The sequence below is a fragment of the Penicillium cataractarum genome, assembly GCF_028827025.1.
Source record: "Penicillium cataractarum strain IBT 29864 chromosome Unknown utg000002l, whole genome shotgun sequence".
Lineage (NCBI taxonomy): Eukaryota > Fungi > Ascomycota > Eurotiomycetes > Eurotiales > Aspergillaceae > Penicillium > Penicillium cataractarum.
Window position 1 is genome coordinate 3,753,182 of NW_026622738.1, and position 17,467 is coordinate 3,770,648.

Below are 17,467 nucleotides of genomic sequence, written 5' to 3' on the forward strand. Positions count from 1 at the left end.
CGGTCCTGGGCTGTATATATGCCATTAACATTGACATTGGATTGTTTCGGTCTGAGAGGGTCCTAGCGGACAGACTCCGGCCGGCTTTGTGTGCTGATATGTTTTTTTTTTCATTCCTCCACGTTGCTTTTGAGGTATGTACTCGTAGACTCTGGGTCTTGAGCATGACTCCACGCAGATGAAACATTGTTATAGTCGTCACCCTGTAGGAGGTCTTCAGATCTGGACTGAAGGTGTGGACAAATACCAGATGATGAAGAGTCGGATCTTATTCGCGGAAGATGGAAGCCTGGAAGGACGCCTAAGGACTCCACTGGCAGCGAACTAGGCCCCGGGCGACGTAAGACGGGTAAGGTGGGTTAAATTACCGCCCACATACCCCTTTCGTGTTGCGTGCGACCGAGAACTGTTCGATGGAGAGTATATAGTTAGATAGATATATTTCGGTGAGTTTTTTACAAAAAATAACAATATCAGAGTCTAAGATAGTAGAAAGAGTAATAATCACAAGTTGATATCGTGTGTCCATGGTAGAAGCTCGCAGTATTGTGTACCGAGACCTTCAAAACCTTGGAAAACCGTTGGACGATCGGCGTCTGATTCGTGCCGTTTAGGATCCGTATTGGTGGCAACTGAGGACGCCGTGCATCATGACGTGGGATTGTAATTATGCAGGTAATCAGAGAGTCGCATCGTCGAATCATTGAATAATCATGACGGGGAGAACTTATTATACAGTAGTTCTATATTTCTATTGCATAGATCTATGCAACGGAATATATGCTCTACGGAGTATAGCATTGTGGGTGCAATCGCAGAATTATACTTTCCCGACCGGAGATCACCTATTCTTGTGGTGTCTGGGCCGTCTGGTTAGTCTTCCATGGAACTAGCCGGAGGTCTTTCTTTTTCTTTTTCTTTTTTTTTCTTTTGTCTCTGTTGTGGTCCCGGAGGAAATTCTGCAAGGGCGAGTCGCATGGCGGATCTAGGGATGGAATAAACATTGGGATGATTAGATGAGGTCGCCGTTTTCGGTCGTTCATGCAAGTTAGGTGGATGATGGGTTAAATTAAATAAGTTGGTGAGCGAGTGTCTGTTTACGGAGTCCGCAGTAAGAAATTCCATTTTCAATACGAGGGCTCTGGACGCACGCAGCATCTATTAATACTACCAGGTACTCAAGTACCCATGATTTACCATACCGTACCGCTAGGAATGTACTACTGCAAGACTTGTAAAGCTCAATGCACCCGTAAAGAAACCAACTAAATACCCAAATACCACAAACCCAATGGCCAAGCCAGACACTCTCCACCCGTTCCCACCTCAATCTCCTCTTCCCTCTCACTCTTTTGCTCTCTTCTGCTGCACTCCTCCATCCTCCCATGGCTCCCGACTAGATTCGGCGACTGGAGAGACTCACCTATTCCGGGGCTTCACTTCTTTCACTTCTCTCCTCCCATTTCCCCCTTCTTCTTTCTTCGGTATCTTTCAACTTTTACCCTCCCACCCCCCGATTTACAGCCCACTTCCACCCCCTGAGGCCTCCACCCGAACTCCTCAACTCCATCTTTCTCTCCTTACGCTTCGGATTTTGCATCACCGTCACTCGTTTCTTCGGTCGATTCGTCTCTACCTAATCGCATCCCCTTTCCCCAAATCGTCCGATCAACGACTTTGATATTCCAATCCGAACCACCCTTCTCAGAGCCCCTGGTGCAACGTCGCGACTCCTCGTGCCGCTTTTTTCTCGTTTCCGGTTAGAGTGCTTGGAGGATCGCATCCTTCCTCTCACTCTCTTTCTCCTCCGGAATCCGTGTTGAACTCGATTTGCCTTTGCGCTCGTCAATCCCAACCTTTTCGCCATGTCTTCCACGGCCTCTACCACCAAGGTCGACACGTTGGCTAATACGACCTCCGCGGCTCCATCGACTGAAGCAACCTCTTCTTCTTCTTCTTCTTCGGCTGCCCCAACGACGACTAGCACCACCAGCAGTGAACACACGACTAGCACGACTAGCATTCCGTCAACAACTTCCACTTCCACCTCTAGCACTTCCTCGACTACCTCGGTGCCGACCACGACTTCAACTACGTCGTCTACGTCCACGTCAATTCCTCCTACTACTACGTCCACGTCCTCTACCTCCTCGACTACGTCGGCTGTCGAAACTACGAGTTCCTCTTCAACGGTCGTGGTCGTGACGCAGACACAGACCGATTCCTCGACTACCAACACCGCATCCTCGACCATTTCCTCGGCGAGCGCGACTACCTCCGCTGGTTTATCCACCTCGACTTCCGCCGCCAGCAGTGGCCTATCCTCTGGCGGCAAGATTGCCGTTGCCGTTGTCGTGCCCGTCGTTTCCGTAGCTTTGATTATTCTGGCCGCGCTCTGGTTCTGGCGCAAGCGTAAGGCGAACAAGGCTGCCGAGGAAGAGCGCCGCAAGGAGGTTGAGGAATATGGCTTCAACCCCAACAATGATCCTACTCTTCCAGGCATGATGGTTGCCGGTAGCGTTGCTCCCAAGGACGACACCTCTTCCGGATACCGTGGCTGGGGTACCACCTCCGCCGGTCGCAAAGCCTCTACCAATCTGTCCAGTGGAATGGGCATGGCCATGTCCGAAGGAAGCGGTGCTTACCACCACGTCGCGACCCCCAGCGAAGGTACCGTGCAGTATTCTGAGGGTACTCGTCCCGACTCGGGCGAAGTTGAACCCATTGGCGTGCTGGGCGCCGTCCCCGTTGCAGCCAACAACACCCGCACTGGCGACATCCATCGCGGACCCTCGAATGCCTCTTCGGCGTACTCGGCTGCCAACCACTCTGAGGCTTCGGAGGAGAGCCACATGTCGGCGGGCCACCCGTCGGCTGGTTATTACGGAGATAACCCTTACTATGGCGAGATGAACAACCACGGCGCTTACGGTGGTGAGGATTACCAGCCCGTCATTCGGGATGTCCAGGCGCGCCGTAACACGCGCATCGAGAATCCCGGTGTCTACCCGCGATCCGGCAACGCCGGCATTGCCCAGAATTTCTAAAGTGCTGGTCGTTCCGGTTGAATTCTCGCGCCAGTTTTCATCTTTGCATACACTGCATTCGCCCCATGATTGTGATCCCGCGTTTTCTCGTTGCCTCTTGAACCATAAAAAAGCTTGGCATCATTTCTTTCCATTCTTGCACACTCTTAAACACCATACCCTCTCTCTCTCTCTCTCTTTTCATGAAAACCATCGCCGATGTCACTCTTTTGTTTACTTTCCGGGGGTAGCCTACCTGTAACTTTTTGCTGTTTTGTCGGCTAAAGGCCCACTCCTCTCTCTCTCTCTCTCTCTCTCTCTCTCTCTCTCTTGATTCCCGGCGTGATGGACATTCGCTTCGCCATGTTATTATTTGACCTCTTACCTCTTTTTCTTAAGGCGGGAGAATATCCGCTTGTTTTTCATTGTTTTCCATAATTGACTGAATCGTTCGATTCTTGTTGAACCATTTCTATCTTCGATATCTCTTTTCTTTTCTCCCTTCTCTCTTATTATTTCTCCCCTAAGCCCCCTCCGTTTCGCTGTTGATTTTTCTTTCTTTGATATATCCTGGCATTTTTGGTCCCGCCCATCTATCTCTGTCTTATTTTTGTCTCTTGTGTATTGGCCTCCGTTCCCCGTCGCATCATGTATATCCACAGCGCCGTGGTCTCCAGGAATTCCTGGACCGTAGAGGGGTGTCTTGTCTGGGAGCTTCCTGTTTTGTTCTCCGTGTCCTCTCCGTGTCTCTCGTGTTATTCCCCAATGGCCCTGTGTATAGGTTATTGTGTAGCCAATGAAGTGGAGTATTTCTGATCAATTATTTGTTCAGATGATTTGTAATGGATCCCAATAACCTTATTCCGGAGCGGCAATTAGGCTATATTCAGTCTACTAACTGCTTGCTTCTCGGCATATCTAGATTCCGACTAGACGCGTTGACTCTTCCTCTGCCGGACGGGGACGGGCCATTCCGGCCGCGACGCTTCAGCCGACAGAGCGGCGATTTCGAGTCATGATAGGTGATAATAGTCGAGGTATGGAGTCATGTAGGTCCCATGGAGGTCCCATGGGGCTCATTTATGGGGGCCTGGACCGCTGTGGGTTTCAATTTTTTTTGTCGTGTTGAAAGTTGAAACTTATGGGGATTGAGGAGACTAAAAGAAAGACGCGAATGTAAGCGATGGCCCATTAGGCTGATTCATTGGTTATGAGCATTTGAAGGAGGGAATACAAGCCTGGATTGGTGAGATGATCGAGGACTAGGATGAATCGGGCAGTTAGATGATTTATTTTATGGAGTCGGTTTGGCGAGTTAGCGAGGGGAGTAGAATGTACCGAGGGACGACTCCATCGTGTAGACTACTTCCATACTAATCTAAATACGCCAGTACTAACGTCTAGTGTACGGAGTACTAATCTAACTTACTAAGGGAGTAGTTGAAGTACTACTAAAGTTTCCAGAAGCTGAAATCTTAAGTCAGCAAACCCAAAAACGTGCGCGGACTGTCCGCAGTGATTGGCGCTCCCGCAGCTCCCCACTTCCGGCTTAAGTTGAACCTCCAATTTTCCCTTCGGACAATACCAACCTCTCGTTGGTCCAACTACGTCCAACTGTCCTGGTCCGGAGAGTAGGTCCCCTGGTGCCTTTGGGATCATCACTGTTCACTACTGCCGTGTCATAACCCCTCATCCTACGAAACAGCCTACGGGTAGCAGCTCTATCTCTCTCCTCCAAAACCCCAAACCTCGCTCTGTCTCTCTCCGCGTGTAACCACAAGCCCCGAGAGTCTCGAGTCCCCCAAACTAGTCGAGACCCTGAATCCTCTGGGAATGCGCCTCTTCCTCGCACTTCCTATTATTCTGTCATACTCCCGGTGACACGAGCTGTCCCACTATCATCATTCCCCACCTTCTCTCTCTTTCTCTACCTGCTGTTGCTGTCGCTGCGGGCCCCTCCCCCTCGACTCGAGGTCCGCGGAACCTGTCCTGGAATTCCTCTCTTCCTCTCTCCCCTCCTCCTCTCTTTCTTTTCTCTCTTTCCTCTCTCTTTCTCTCTCTCTCTCCGACTCTCTTGCCTTGCATTCAATTCGGCAACTCTTCCCTACGCTTTTCCTCGTTTAACAAGTTAACCGACGAGACGATCCTTCCGCTTCCATCCCCTCGATCCCGGGACCCGCGCGCACGCCTCTCAGACTCCCAGTCTTGAGAGAGCGCGCCTGTGAAGATGTAAGCTACCGCCGGCCCCTTGCAGCACAACCACCCAAAAACCTCCGCGTTTCGTCCCAAGAAGAACTGATGGGCTGATCCCTCCTGCAGGAAGTTCGGTAAACAGATTCAGCGCCGGCAGCTCGATCTTCCCGAATATGCGGCCAGCTTCGTCAACTACAAGGCGTTGAAGAAGGTGCGTTTTTGGACTCCCCGTCTCTCCCCCGTTGGAATGGTGCCGGAATGGCCGAGGCCCTGTTCTGGCCCGTTCCTATGCTCCCCCGCCGAGAGCGCGCTGCTAATTAACCTCATTTCTAGCTTATCAAGCAACTCAGCGCCACGCCTACTATCCCCGCGCAGAGGACTGCCGAAGAGATCGCCCAAGATGGCACGCTGGATCCCCAGGCTGCTCTTCGCGCGAACAAGGAGGTGTTCTTCTTCCGCTTGGTAAGCTAATTAGGCCCCCCTCGGTTACCCCAGATAGCCGCTCGATGCCTGGGATGCTAACAGAATGCGCAAAATAGGAGCGGGAAATTGAAAAAGTCAATGCTTTTTACCTGCAGAAAGAGTCAGAGGTACGTTGATCACCCGAGTCCCTTGTGATATCCTCCCTCGGGAGTAAACCACCTCTCAAATATACTCACATGAAACCATCTAGTTCTCGCTACGTTTGAAAACGCTAGTCGACAAGAAGCGCGTGATCCAGTCACGAACCGTCTCCAATTCCAAGGCTCCGTCGAACTTTGTGGCGCTTTTCGAGGGCTTCCAACAATTCGATGGTGATTTGAACAAACTGCAGCAATTCGTCGAGATCAACGAGACCGCCATGTCCAAGATCCTGAAGAAATGGGATAAAACCTCCAAATCCCGCATGAAAGAGCTTTATCTGCACCGTGCAGTCGAAGTGCAACCTTGTTTCAACCGCGAGGTCCTGCGAGACCTGTCAGATCGGGCTACGACCGCTCGATTAGAGTTGGAGGCGTGGGCCGAGGGAGAGAACCTACAATTTGACACTTCGCGGCCAACCGAGCGTTCTACGGCGCCCTTTGGTACGGAGGAAGAGGAGCTGGATCTTCAAGTCTTGCAGTCCGCATCTACCGGAAACCTGCAGACCCTGCGGGAGTGGATCGCAAAGCTACACTCTTTCCCAGATGCTAGTGATCGGGCGACGAGAACTTTCTTGAATGCGATCAACGGCTTCGCCGACGAGGTCCTTGGTCTTCTCCTTGAAAGTGGTCTGGTCGACATTCACGCTGAAGATGATATCAATGAGCGAAACTGTCTCCACGAGGCTGCCATCTCCGGGCGAGACTTTGTCTTCAAGGCCGGCCTTGCAGCTGGTGTTGATTTCTCTCGGTCCGATGTCTATGGACGCATTCCTCTACATTACGCGTGTATGCACGGCCGGGTGGATATGGTGCGGGAGCTGCTGGCGGCTGGCCCGCAAACGGTGGACATTATGGATCACGACAATTTCACTCCTTTGATCCACAGTATCGTCAAGGGTCAGCTCGCGTGTGCCGAGCAGGTGCTCTATAGCAACGCTCGGATCGATCCGGCCTCCGAATCGGATCATATCCCACTCAATCTGGCCTGTCAACATGGCTCTCTCCCGATTGTGAAAATGCTCCTTGAGCGCAAGGCTCGCTTGTTGCCTGATGCCGAGGGTCTTTATCCCCAGCATATGGTCGCTCGAGCTTCCCAATCACCAGACCTTCTATTACTCCTTAAGCAGCACGGTGCCGATCTAGACCAACGAGACAAATTGTACCAGTGGACGCCTCTGTTCCATGCTGCGAGCGAAGGCTGTGTCCCGTGTCTACGGACGCTTCTTGAGCTGGGAGTGGATGCAAAGGTGGCTGATGAGAAGGGCCTTTCGGCCATGTACTATGCCGCGTGGGAAGGGCATTTGGAGTGCATGTTGCTTCTGTGGGCTCAACCGTCCGAAGCACGTCCGTCCCAGCGGCCGCTGGATCTTCTAAATGGCGTACAGTTCCAGGAGGCTGGCATGATGGAGGATTCAGGAGCTCTCCGCCGTTCTAGCGCCGCTGAGATGGATATTGCTGATGGCATCCCGGACTTGGAACTCCCCCCACCAATCATCCCTCTCCGTCGTTACGGTCACAACTTCCTGGACAAAAAGGTCTTCGTCCAGCTCCTCTTCGACCAGGGCAACTCTGGTTCCATTGCCTTTGACCAGGCTGGCCGCCACCCTGCGGCCCGACTGACTATTTCCTCTAAACTCTCCGACCTTATCCCCCGTACTATTGTTCTCCCTATCCAAGACGACTCTCGCACGATATCCTTCCACGTGGACAATCTAGACACCTTTGCTGTGGACTTTGAAATCTTCCCAACGTTTGGTTCCAAGGTGATTGCAAAGAGTGTGGCTTTGCCCGTGGTCTTTGGTGCGGAAAGGTCTAGCACGGGCTCGTGCTGCTTGCCTCTCTTTGACCCTCGTCTTCGCGCCATTGGTCAACTACGCTTCAACTTCCAGGTTATCAAGCCGTACCACGGTGATCCCCTGGAGATTACCCATTTCGCCACTTACTGGAAGGCGACGAGTGCAGTCGACTCGGAACACAATGGCCTGGTTACTGGCTCAAGTTTGTCGGGAGATTACGTGCAGCTCTTTGTGCAACTCACCCGTGACCGCGTGCCGGTTCTTTACCCCCAGTTCATGATCAACCACCACGGAATCGATATCCCCGTGTGTCAGTTGTCGTACGCTCAGTTCCAGACCATCGGTGCCGAGCGGGGTGTCAACCAACAAGAGATCGCCCGATTCTTGGAGACACAAGCGGTCAATGACATGCCACAGACACATCGTATCCTGGCTGCATCCTTCCTGTCTCTGCGGGAGGTTTTGCGGCAGCTCCCGATTGACTTGAACGTCAACCTCTCCGTTCTCTACCCCTCCGGTGCCGAGGAGAGGGCTCTTGGCTTGACGGCCCTGGCCGACGTCAACAGCTTTGCTGATGCTATCCTGACAAATGTCTTTGATCATGCCCGTGTCGCTCGCGAAAAGAGTCCCGACTTTATGCGCTCCGTGGTCTTCACCTCTTACAACGCCAATATCTGCACTGCACTGAACTGGAAGCAGCCGAACTGTAAGTTTTGATCCTCGAGTGTTTACCCCCGATGAAGTTAACCATACTAATTTGCATTTTTTAGACCCGGTCCTCCTTTGCAATGACCTTGGTCAAATTCGGGATCTTGCTGGTGACGTGGATGCACTGCCCCATGTGAACAGTAGCGGCCGTGCCTCGATGTCCATTAAGGAGTCTGCTCGGATCGCTCAGAGTAACAACTTCATGGGTCTGATTTGCCGGTCAAGTCTTCTGGTATGTCTATCTTTGTTCTAGTCTTGCTGATGAGTTTCTTACTAATTATACCTATTCTAGAACGTCGTCCCTGCTCTCGTGGAGACTATCAAAGAACTTGGCCTCGTGCTGGTGGCTGATACTTGCGACGAGGCTGGGCAGCCTGACCGCGCGGATGCACTCACCTCCGCCAATGCCACGGGCGTGGCCGAGTGGGCGTACCGGATGCCCGACGGTGTCAATGGCGTGATGAAAGCCAACGGCATTTTGCGATTCAACGATATGATCGACATGTGATCGCCACTTTACATTGCATCCCCCCTTCCCCAAATTCCCTGAATCTCTTCCACTTTGAACCTGTTCCAATACGTTGCATCCCACTATTCCCATAACCCTCCGAGACGAAGTCCACGAGTTTCTAGTATCTATCTGCAGTCCAGTCATGCTCAACGATTTTTTATTACATTTTCTTTGCTATCCGGTCTGTCCAGTGCAAGTGGAGGTCCAGTTTAGTACTGGCCCATTGCCCATCTTGAGTCATTTTCTCACATCTTCTGTTTCTCTTCAATCTAAAATGGCGGACCACTTTTTTCTTCTTTACACAGCGAGTTGCAAATGTGAATTTCCGATCTTTGGCACGTGTGATTTTCTACCTTTCGGCCCCATCTTTGCTGGCGCTGGGATATAGATGGTTGATGGCTTTGTTTTGCACCCTGCTAGACTTCCTCGTCTAGCCCGTGGTCTGGTCTGGTGTATCATAAACCCTGTAGATTGATTGCTGATATTTGATGATTATGATTGAGTGGGGATCACACAAAGAACTTGCGCGCCGGTTTAGATCTAAAATGGCTATAAAATAATGTACAAAAAGATGTGAACCCACCTCCCAACACGCCCCCGTGTAGGTCGTCGTCCCGCTATGCTATACAGTAAATCATTCCCCCGTCTATAAAGTGTTTGTACTCGTATTTATACTCGTACGTCCAGCGTGCTGATGCTGTTTAGGTGCTCTTCGGCTTGCGCTTGCCAATATCCCAACCCCAGCGCCGCAACACCTTGACAATCTTAGGCGTAACGGCCGCCGTCAACGGGACACGGATGAAAATCAGACTCTTGTGGACGGCATACGCCAACGCCAACTGAGTCCATATACCTAAGCCATGAAGATTAGCTCAATGCCCACGAAAAATCGTTCACGGAAAATCAGGAGAGACAAGAACACGTACTAGCTTCCTCCATACTCCCATCCTCCTTCACAAGCGCACCACCCTCCTCATCACCCTCACCCTCGACTTTCCCACCCTCTTCCTGCGGCCAGACAGAATAAAACACGTCCTTGACAGATTGAACAACGACATGCTCCCAATGCCCAATCCTCTCCACACCAAGCAATCGCACCGCAACGAAGCAGAACGGGAAATCCAGCGCGGACAGGCCCAGGTACACACCCAGCGCGGCCCAGCCGTATTCTCGGGACAACGTGCGAAGACGCTGTGAGAGGGATCCGCCTTCTTTGGGGGGTTGCGTGCTGGAAGACGAGGAGGAGGAGGAGTTTGCGCGGCGCGCGTTGCGACGGGGTACTTGGATTGTTCTTGGGCGGGTGCGAGTCGTCAGGCGGGTTGTTAGGGAGGTGAATGTGCGTGGTTTGCTGGCTGGAAGGGCGTATCGAGTCACGGATAGGCTCTGCGATGGGGAGGTTCGGGTTGTGAGGAGGGTGCTTCGGTGGAGGAGCTGTGTTGGCTGGGCGAGCCAGCGCGAGAACAGGGATGGCCGGAGTGCCATTTTTTTTTTTTGGTTGGGACTCTTTTCTTGGAGGTTGTAATTTGGTGATTGGCGTCTGGTTGGGGGTGTAATGGGTAGAATGGATGAAAGGGGGTATTGGGTTGGGGTGGGAGAAGGAGTTAAGGGTGCAAATGTTATGTGTATAGTTCGAGGTGAGTCTGACTCTGGAGGATTCTTTTTTTGTCGATCCTTTTCCCGGCGATTTCGGCCGCCGCGCTTCCGATCGCCTCGGAGTTTAGCGGGTTTGCTGCTTATGCTTTGGACTTGGGGGGCTGAGGAGTTAGAGGTGAGTAAGATGGATTTAGGAGGATTGAGGATACTCGGAAACTGGGTTAATGAGTCATTTTTGTATATCCTGTTTTGTGGTGTGCTGGTTGTTTTATTATTGGTTTGTTGCTGCTGGTTACGTAGCTTTTGTATACCTCCCCGACTATGCCGAGTTTCGTTGATCGGGCATGCATCGGGATTCGGGAATTGAGCTTTGAGCTTATTATTCTTGAAAGAAATTAGTATTATATATCTGGCAAACAATTTGAATATGCTAAATAGATATTTAGTGAAAGGATCGATGATCTTGGAAGATAGCTGTTAACGATGATGGGACCTTGAAGCGGAATTTGACCCTCGAGAAGAATATTTTCGCACAATAAAGAGTATTTTATTTCTTCTAGTAGCTCTTAATGCTAAATAGTCTCGAATTACCATAATTCATGGCCATGGCATAGCTTTGATCCGTATTCGCATTGCCTGCTAGTATACTTCGACCCTGCGGAGAAAGATGCTTACCTCAGCCAGCGGGCAAATTCCCGAAAACTTCAGAAAACGAGACACTCCTTCAGCACCTCGACTTTCTCCCCCAAATAACCATGGCGCCACGTCTCCCTGGAGGGCTACTCCAGCTCTCCCAATCCCTTTGGGACGCCCAATTGATCCTGCCCCATGTCTCCGTACGAAACTTTGGCATTCGATCCCTCAATCCCCCCAAGCCCAGTCGCTTCAACAACCACCCCGACCTGCCCATCCTCGAATCCACCTCCACCGCCGCCCTTCTTCGCAAAGCGAACTCGCTCCCCCTTCGAACCGGCGCTATCGGAATCAAAAAGGGCATGACGGCTATCTTCGACTCTGAGTCCGGCAAGCGCATCCCCTGCACTGTCCTGCAGCTCGACCGCGTCGAGGTCATCTCCCACAAGACCCGTCAAAAGCATGGTTATTTCGCCGTCCAGGTCGGTGCGGGCTGGAAACACCCTCGCAACGTGAACAACTCGCTGCTCGGTCACTTCTCCGCCAATGGCATCTCGCCGAAGCGTCACGTCTTCGAGTTCCGCGTCAAGGATGAGGCTGGTCTTCTTCCCGTTGGCCAGAGTATTCAGGCCAATTGGTTCCAGGAGGGTCAGTATGTGGATGCCCGGTCCAACACGAAGGGTAAGGGTTTTGCGGGCGTCATGAAGCGTCATGGCTTCCACGGTCAGGACCGGAGTCACGGTGTGAGTTTGACGCATCGTTCGCTGGGTTCTGCGGGTCCCAGTCAGGGTGGTGGTTCTCGTGTGTACCCCGGCAAGAAGATGGCCGGAAATATGGGTAACACGCAGAATACCGTTCAGAATCTTAAGATTCTGAAGGTGGATGTTGAGTCTGGAATTGTGGTTGTGAGCGGTATGTCCAAGCAATGATCCTTGTTCTCTGGTTTCGTCCCATTTCTGGTCTCGTTGCTAATCTTTATTTGTGATATAGGTGCTGTCAGTGGTCCCAAGGGCTGTGTTGTTCGGATCCAGGATGCCATCAAGAAGCCATGGCCCGAGGTTCCCTCGACGGAGACCGCGTCCGAGGCTGCGACTGCTGCTTGATCGACCAGAAAGACCCGGTGGTTGACTTGAGGGGACGCATTGTACTACTACTACTACTACACTATTCGCGCAGAATTGTTCACTTTGAGCGGCGTTTGTATATGATACATCAAATGATATCCTTTTCTTCTTCAAAATTCCTCTCTGCTCCCATGTCCTAGGGATTGTCTCGCCAACTCGGATTGCCGCATACAATCAGTATCCCGTAAATGATTTGTCCTCCAAACGCCATATCCCATGCACAAGCAGTTCTATTTGTACAAAATGTCGCCTCCCCATCTCTGTCCATCTCTTCTATCGTGCTCGCTTACTCTTGGCGGAACGGATCGGTGTCGCTATCCAGCAGCTGCACCACGGTTCCATCCTCGGTCTCCAGACTCCATACCTCAGTGCGGAACTGTACAATTGTAATTGATAGATATTAGCCAAAGTTCACATCATAGGTCCATGAAATCGTCAGAATGCGACAAGCAACATCATGCGAAAAGAATTCCTCTCGGGACCACTCACGAAACTCATCCGATCCGGTCGAATACTCTTAAACCGCATCTTGCCCTGACCCTTGGTCCCCTTCACCCAGAAAGAAATATCAATGCGCCCATGCAACTGGTTCATTTCACCACTAATCCACGGAATCTGCTGCGCAAAGTAGATTTCATCGCCGAGGATTTCACGCGCCTGCGGCGACGTGCGCAAAGCGTACAGAGTACTGCTAACCACACTCGACGAGGACTTCTGGTAATTGAAAATGCCAAGCATAGCTGCTCCGACGGCTACCACGAAAATTGGCAGCGTCTTGAGCCAGCCCTTGCTGTTGTTGATGGTGGGTAGTTCGCGGTCTGCGCGGCGCTCCATGAGTGGCCCCGTGTTCGGGCCTGGGGCGGGGATCATTGTGCGGCGAAGAGTGATTTGTCGGATGCCGGGGAACCGGACGAGGCCGGTTCGCCTGGGGAGGGCCCGGGGAAGAAGCATTGTGAGCTTGGGGGGTTGAATATGCTGTAGAGAGAGGGCAAGAAAGAAATGCGGGAAAGGTTGAAGGGTGGAACGATGGATTTCGGCGAGCCACAAAAAAGGACCAAACAGGACAAACATCGGCCCTCGACGTCACGGGCTTTTTGCCTTTATCGCTGGACTTGGTGACAGTTCACAATACCATTTGATTAATACTCTATCTATGGCAGCTGTACGACTTCGCAAAGCGTTTCGATATCCCGAGGACTCGGATGAAGATCGTGAAGAGCTCGATGAAGAGGAACAAGAACAACTCATCGAGCAGTTGCAGCGCCAGAATGATGCCCGCAATGCCCAATACCATGTAAATATTGAGTTGCCTGCCGCACATCACCTTTCTTCCTTCCTTGCTTCGAGGATAGATCATATTTCTAACTCGTTTTAGATTATATTTACAAGCATTCCGTTGATTTCCACTATTGCTTTCTTGCCTTCAGTCTTCTCAGCATCGAGTCTGATGGAATGGCTCTTGTCGCTCTTGGGACTATCCTCCCTCTTAGCCACAGCGTATACCATGCGACTGTCTCCTCTGCATCCAGATCGCAAGGGTAAAAAGGCCATAACAGCTGAAAATGAGCGCCTGGCTCGGCTTCAATCTGCCATTCTTTTTGGCAACGGGGCTGTATGCTTGTTGTTGGCTGTCGCTTACTTCCTCGTCGGGACGGGCTCGACTTATACCATTCGACCTGTTCTGTATTTGATCCCGGGAGGTATGTTTCTTTCAGGTTTCTTCACTTGCATGCGACTATGCTTATGCTGACTATTTCCTCGATAGCTATGCTTGCAGCCATCTTGCTTGCCCGAGACACTATGCTCTCCGTGGATCTCTCAGCTCTCAAGGATCTACAGTACCGGTACAAGGGTGCATAAGAAACTCGCTTGGATTATGTTCACAATCGAATGCCTCTTGGCTTTGGAACTTCATCGCACATTCATTATTTGTGTAGCCATGGCTGAACACATAAGAACACATAAGCATAGTAGTCACTAGACATACAACGCTGTAGATTGGGATATCTCAAAAAGACCTTCAGGCACGGCCTTCAAATAATCGCTTCCAGAAACAGACAAAATCCTCCTTCTGCATCAATTCACACTGACTCCTATCACCCTCAACCCAGGCTCATAAACGATCCATCTAGTTCCAGCGCTGGGTCAATCGGGATTCCGGGCAATTGATCCTCATACACCACAGGCGGAGGGCCGTTGGGCGGCTCCATCTGTGACGGGTCAAACCCGACATGAATGTCATTCTCCGCCTGCTCGTGCTGTCGGCGCTTCTCCTCGTCAGAACGCAAACGCTCCAGGCGTTCCGCGTTATCGTCGCCAAATGTTTTCAGGAGTGCTAGATTAGACAACCGCATATTCACCAGCGACTCGACACTACGGGGATCCGCAATCTTGCGAGTGTCATGGCCCAGCAGGATATTAAATGGCTGGTGGGGCGTCATACCGTCATCCATTCGGCAGCTTGCGCAGTTGCAGACCTTGCGGCATTTAGGGCATAACCAGTGAGGCCGTTGCATGGGATCCAGAGGGAGCATGTCGAATGCTCGGAATAAGCTGCCATAGCAGTAATGTAGGTTACATTTCTCACAAGCAGCGAGCTTCCACAGACATTCTGAAGCTTTGCACATATGGCACCTAGCTTTTCCGCTCGGGGTCTTATTCCCATTAGACTTCCTCTTCTTGCGGGCCCGCGAGTCTGTGTCTGTCCCCTCATCATCACTCGGGGTCGGTGCCTTAGTCTCCTTGGGCTTGGTGTGATCTACCCAGGGGCGCAGGCGCATTTGTTCCTGGCAGATCTCAGCCAGAGACTTTCGGCCTAGCTCGGATCGGGCAACCAGCAGGGTTGGAGGATTTTTGGGCTTGGGATCCAGATAATCTCGCTTGAAGGCAATGATCTGCTGCCGCCACGTCTCGTGCCGGCTGGTAAGTTGTTTCCAGGGAAACTGCTCAACCCACTTGAGCTTGGAGATGCATTGACAGCTCCGTCCCAGTACGTAACAATCCATACAAATATCGTATGTGTCGTTACCCTCTCCAACACACCAAGGGCATGTCAAGAACCGGTTGAAAATATTGCAACGGCAATACGAGCATGTGATGTTGCTCTCAAACTTTTCAAATTCAACCTCTTTGCTGGAGGGGGAATTCTTGGAGAAAGTCTCTGAAAGGAGGATGTCCGTATACATGTTAAAGAGGCGATGGAAGTCCTCCTGTAGCATCCGAACTTCCTGGTGGGTGGAATCAGGAGCGCTTCGAAGCAAGCCGGAGTAGCGCTCGAGGGCGTAATAGACAATAGCCTTATTCTTGTACTGCTCGTCGCGGCAGATCATCCGTGCATTTGCCAGTGCCTCATCAAAAGCCATCTCCAACGTCTCGACAGTAATCCGGTTCCAAGCGACCTTCATTGTCCGGGTCCCACGGTTCCATACCTGGTGGGCGGCGAGAGGGGGGACGAGAATCAGGTCTCCTGGCTTTTGTTCGACCACATAGGTTGTGAAGGGCGCACATTTCCAGGCATTGAGCTGGGCAAAGTGGTCCTCCAGATCTAGATTGTGACCCAGAGTTGACATCCAGTATTCGGACACGATCCGACGGTCCTGAGTGCCGGTCATGAACCAGATTGATGACCCAGGTCGAGTTGGCTTCCCATTTTCGTGGGAACCATCCGATGCCTCGACCATCAGGTTCTGCCCCAGACTGGCGCACATTTCCTGGTGAGCTGGTGTGTAGGTTCCCTCATGGCCGATGTAGCACATGAGATTCTCTGCACGCATCTCCGTGGGAAGACTGCTCATCAGGTCCCCTGATCGAGCAACTGCCTCCCCTTTTGGAGTCTTAGGGGGATTGGGGAACTGGGACTCGGGTAACCTAGGTCCATCCAAACGTGACTGATTAAGATAGAAAAAATTTGAAGGAATCAACTGCTCCAGAGCTTTGTGCCATTCCTGTGGGCAGTCAATGTCCTTCAAATACAGCCTTTGGATGCTCTGACGGGCGTACGTAGAGGCATTAATGGGATCAGTGAGTGTTGCCATGTTCTTGAGGTAATGCCCTAGGGTGAGGCGCATATTCGCCCCTTTACCCAAGTCTCTGGCATCGTATGCTTTAGAAAGAAGGTGTCAGTTAGAGATTATTCAAATCATGATCCCAAGTCTGGTGGGAACACCTACTTTGGTTTGAATACTGATGCCGTAGCCACTTCTCCGAGAACAAATTCTTGTCCAGGTGTTTGTCAAACCCTGTGATCACCAGTGGAAGTCCCAGCTTCACCACATGGGTGAGAACGTACAACTCGAGGACCTCTCGTGAAAACTGACTGACAGAGTCACAGGATATCCTTTTGGCAAATTCAAAGCTGGGAGTTGTTCGGACATGGTCCTCGATGTCGAGGTTTGGGGGAAACGGTTCAAAGACCGCACGGGCTCGCTGAATCATGGCGACGCTGTGAAAAGGTACGGATTGTATGTAGGGTGGAGTGAGTTTCGTTGATGGGATGGAGGGGCGAGAGCAAGCAATCGAGGCCGGTATCTAAGTCAATCAGGTACATGACCAGATTATCCGTGGATACTACCAAATGCATTTGTTATACTTCATGCGCAATGCGACGGAGTCGGAAGAGATGCGGGGAGTTGAGGCTCACCTTGCAGATCGACGGGACAGGGCCCCGAAAAATGGGATGTCCCAGAGATAAGAGTCTCGTGTTCGACTGGAGGATCGGATAGCCAAAGGTCTGGGGGTCTGGAGGTCTGGAAAGTTGACGGTCTGAAGATTCGCAAAGCCGCTCCTGCCTGCGCGGATTTCCAGCGGCGCAGGCGCGTCGCGTCGTTTCAGGCACAAAGGTACGGGAGTGGTAGATCGTGGAGGAGAAAAACAGTTGGAAGTGCCAAAGAAGTTGACGGAGAGGAAGAGAGGCAAGGAGGAGGAGAGAAGGATGTCGAGAAGTGGAAGAAGGAAGAGGTCCAGAAAAAGCGTTCTCTTGCTCGTCTCGCCGCCAAAAGTCCCAAACTCCAACTTCTCAAAGGCGATCAGTGGATCTCCCCAAAAGGGTTTAGACCCATCGCGGCCAATTTTTTGAACCCGCATTTCAGTCCACATGCTTATTATGATGATACCGACCTTATCGCTACTTTCTCTGTGACTTTGGTGCTTCCCCAGCCATTGGCAACTCATTGCTGTCCTCTTTGACTGCACCCGACATCGCGGTGTAACTATGCATGAATACCATCCCCTCAATTAACCCAAATCCCTCCCTTGAATCCTC

The 17,467-nt window shown here is 51.6% G+C and overlaps 7 protein-coding genes across 7 annotated transcripts; 4 read left to right on the plus strand and 3 right to left on the minus strand.

Moving 5' to 3' along the window:
* Positions 1–1,865: 1,865 nt before the first annotated feature.
* Positions 1,866–3,047, plus strand: N7496_003427 (uncharacterized protein; the record flags this gene model as incomplete). Its single annotated transcript, XM_056696358.1, has 1 exon — positions 1,866–3,047. One exon carries the CDS (start codon positions 1,866–1,868, stop codon positions 3,045–3,047), a length of 1,182 nt encoding a protein of 393 aa, XP_056558570.1.
* A 1,120-nt stretch (positions 3,048–4,167) lies between these two features.
* phoC (uncharacterized protein) lies at positions 4,168–8,854 on the plus strand (the record flags this gene model as incomplete). Its single annotated transcript, XM_056696359.1, has 7 exons — positions 4,168–4,202; positions 5,346–5,430; positions 5,553–5,681; positions 5,759–5,809; positions 5,893–8,344; positions 8,409–8,578; positions 8,639–8,854. 7 exons carry the CDS (start codon positions 4,168–4,170, stop codon positions 8,852–8,854), a joined length of 3,138 nt encoding a protein of 1,045 aa, XP_056558571.1.
* A 704-nt stretch (positions 8,855–9,558) lies between these two features.
* N7496_003429 (uncharacterized protein) lies at positions 9,559–10,339 on the minus strand (the record flags this gene model as incomplete). Its single annotated transcript, XM_056696360.1, has 2 exons — positions 9,559–9,710; positions 9,784–10,339. The coding sequence occupies 2 exons, from the start codon at positions 10,337–10,339 to the stop codon at positions 9,559–9,561; spliced, it is 708 nt and encodes a 235-aa protein (XP_056558572.1).
* Positions 10,340–11,205: 866 nt separating this feature from the next.
* N7496_003430 (mitochondrial 54S ribosomal protein uL3m) lies at positions 11,206–12,186 on the plus strand (the record flags this gene model as incomplete). Its single annotated transcript, XM_056696361.1, has 2 exons — positions 11,206–11,995; positions 12,074–12,186. The coding sequence occupies 2 exons, from the start codon at positions 11,206–11,208 to the stop codon at positions 12,184–12,186; spliced, it is 903 nt and encodes a 300-aa protein (XP_056558573.1).
* A 307-nt stretch (positions 12,187–12,493) lies between these two features.
* N7496_003431 (cytochrome c oxidase assembly factor 1 family protein) lies at positions 12,494–13,278 on the minus strand (the record flags this gene model as incomplete). Its single annotated transcript, XM_056696362.1, has 2 exons — positions 12,494–12,583; positions 12,697–13,278. The coding sequence occupies 2 exons, from the start codon at positions 13,276–13,278 to the stop codon at positions 12,494–12,496; spliced, it is 672 nt and encodes a 223-aa protein (XP_056558574.1).
* An 82-nt stretch (positions 13,279–13,360) lies between these two features.
* Positions 13,361–14,067, plus strand: N7496_003432 (uncharacterized protein; the record flags this gene model as incomplete). The annotated part of the gene is made up of 3 exons (XM_056696363.1): positions 13,361–13,501; positions 13,583–13,907; positions 13,973–14,067. The coding sequence occupies 3 exons, from the start codon at positions 13,361–13,363 to the stop codon at positions 14,065–14,067; spliced, it is 561 nt and encodes a 186-aa protein (XP_056558575.1).
* Positions 14,068–14,309: 242 nt separating this feature from the next.
* N7496_003433 (putative JmjC domain protein) lies at positions 14,310–17,301 on the minus strand (the record flags this gene model as incomplete). The annotated part of the gene is made up of 3 exons (XM_056696364.1): positions 14,310–16,309; positions 16,377–16,648; positions 16,847–17,301. 3 exons carry the CDS (start codon positions 17,299–17,301, stop codon positions 14,310–14,312), a joined length of 2,727 nt encoding a protein of 908 aa, XP_056558576.1.
* Between the last annotated feature and the right edge of the window lie 166 nt (positions 17,302–17,467).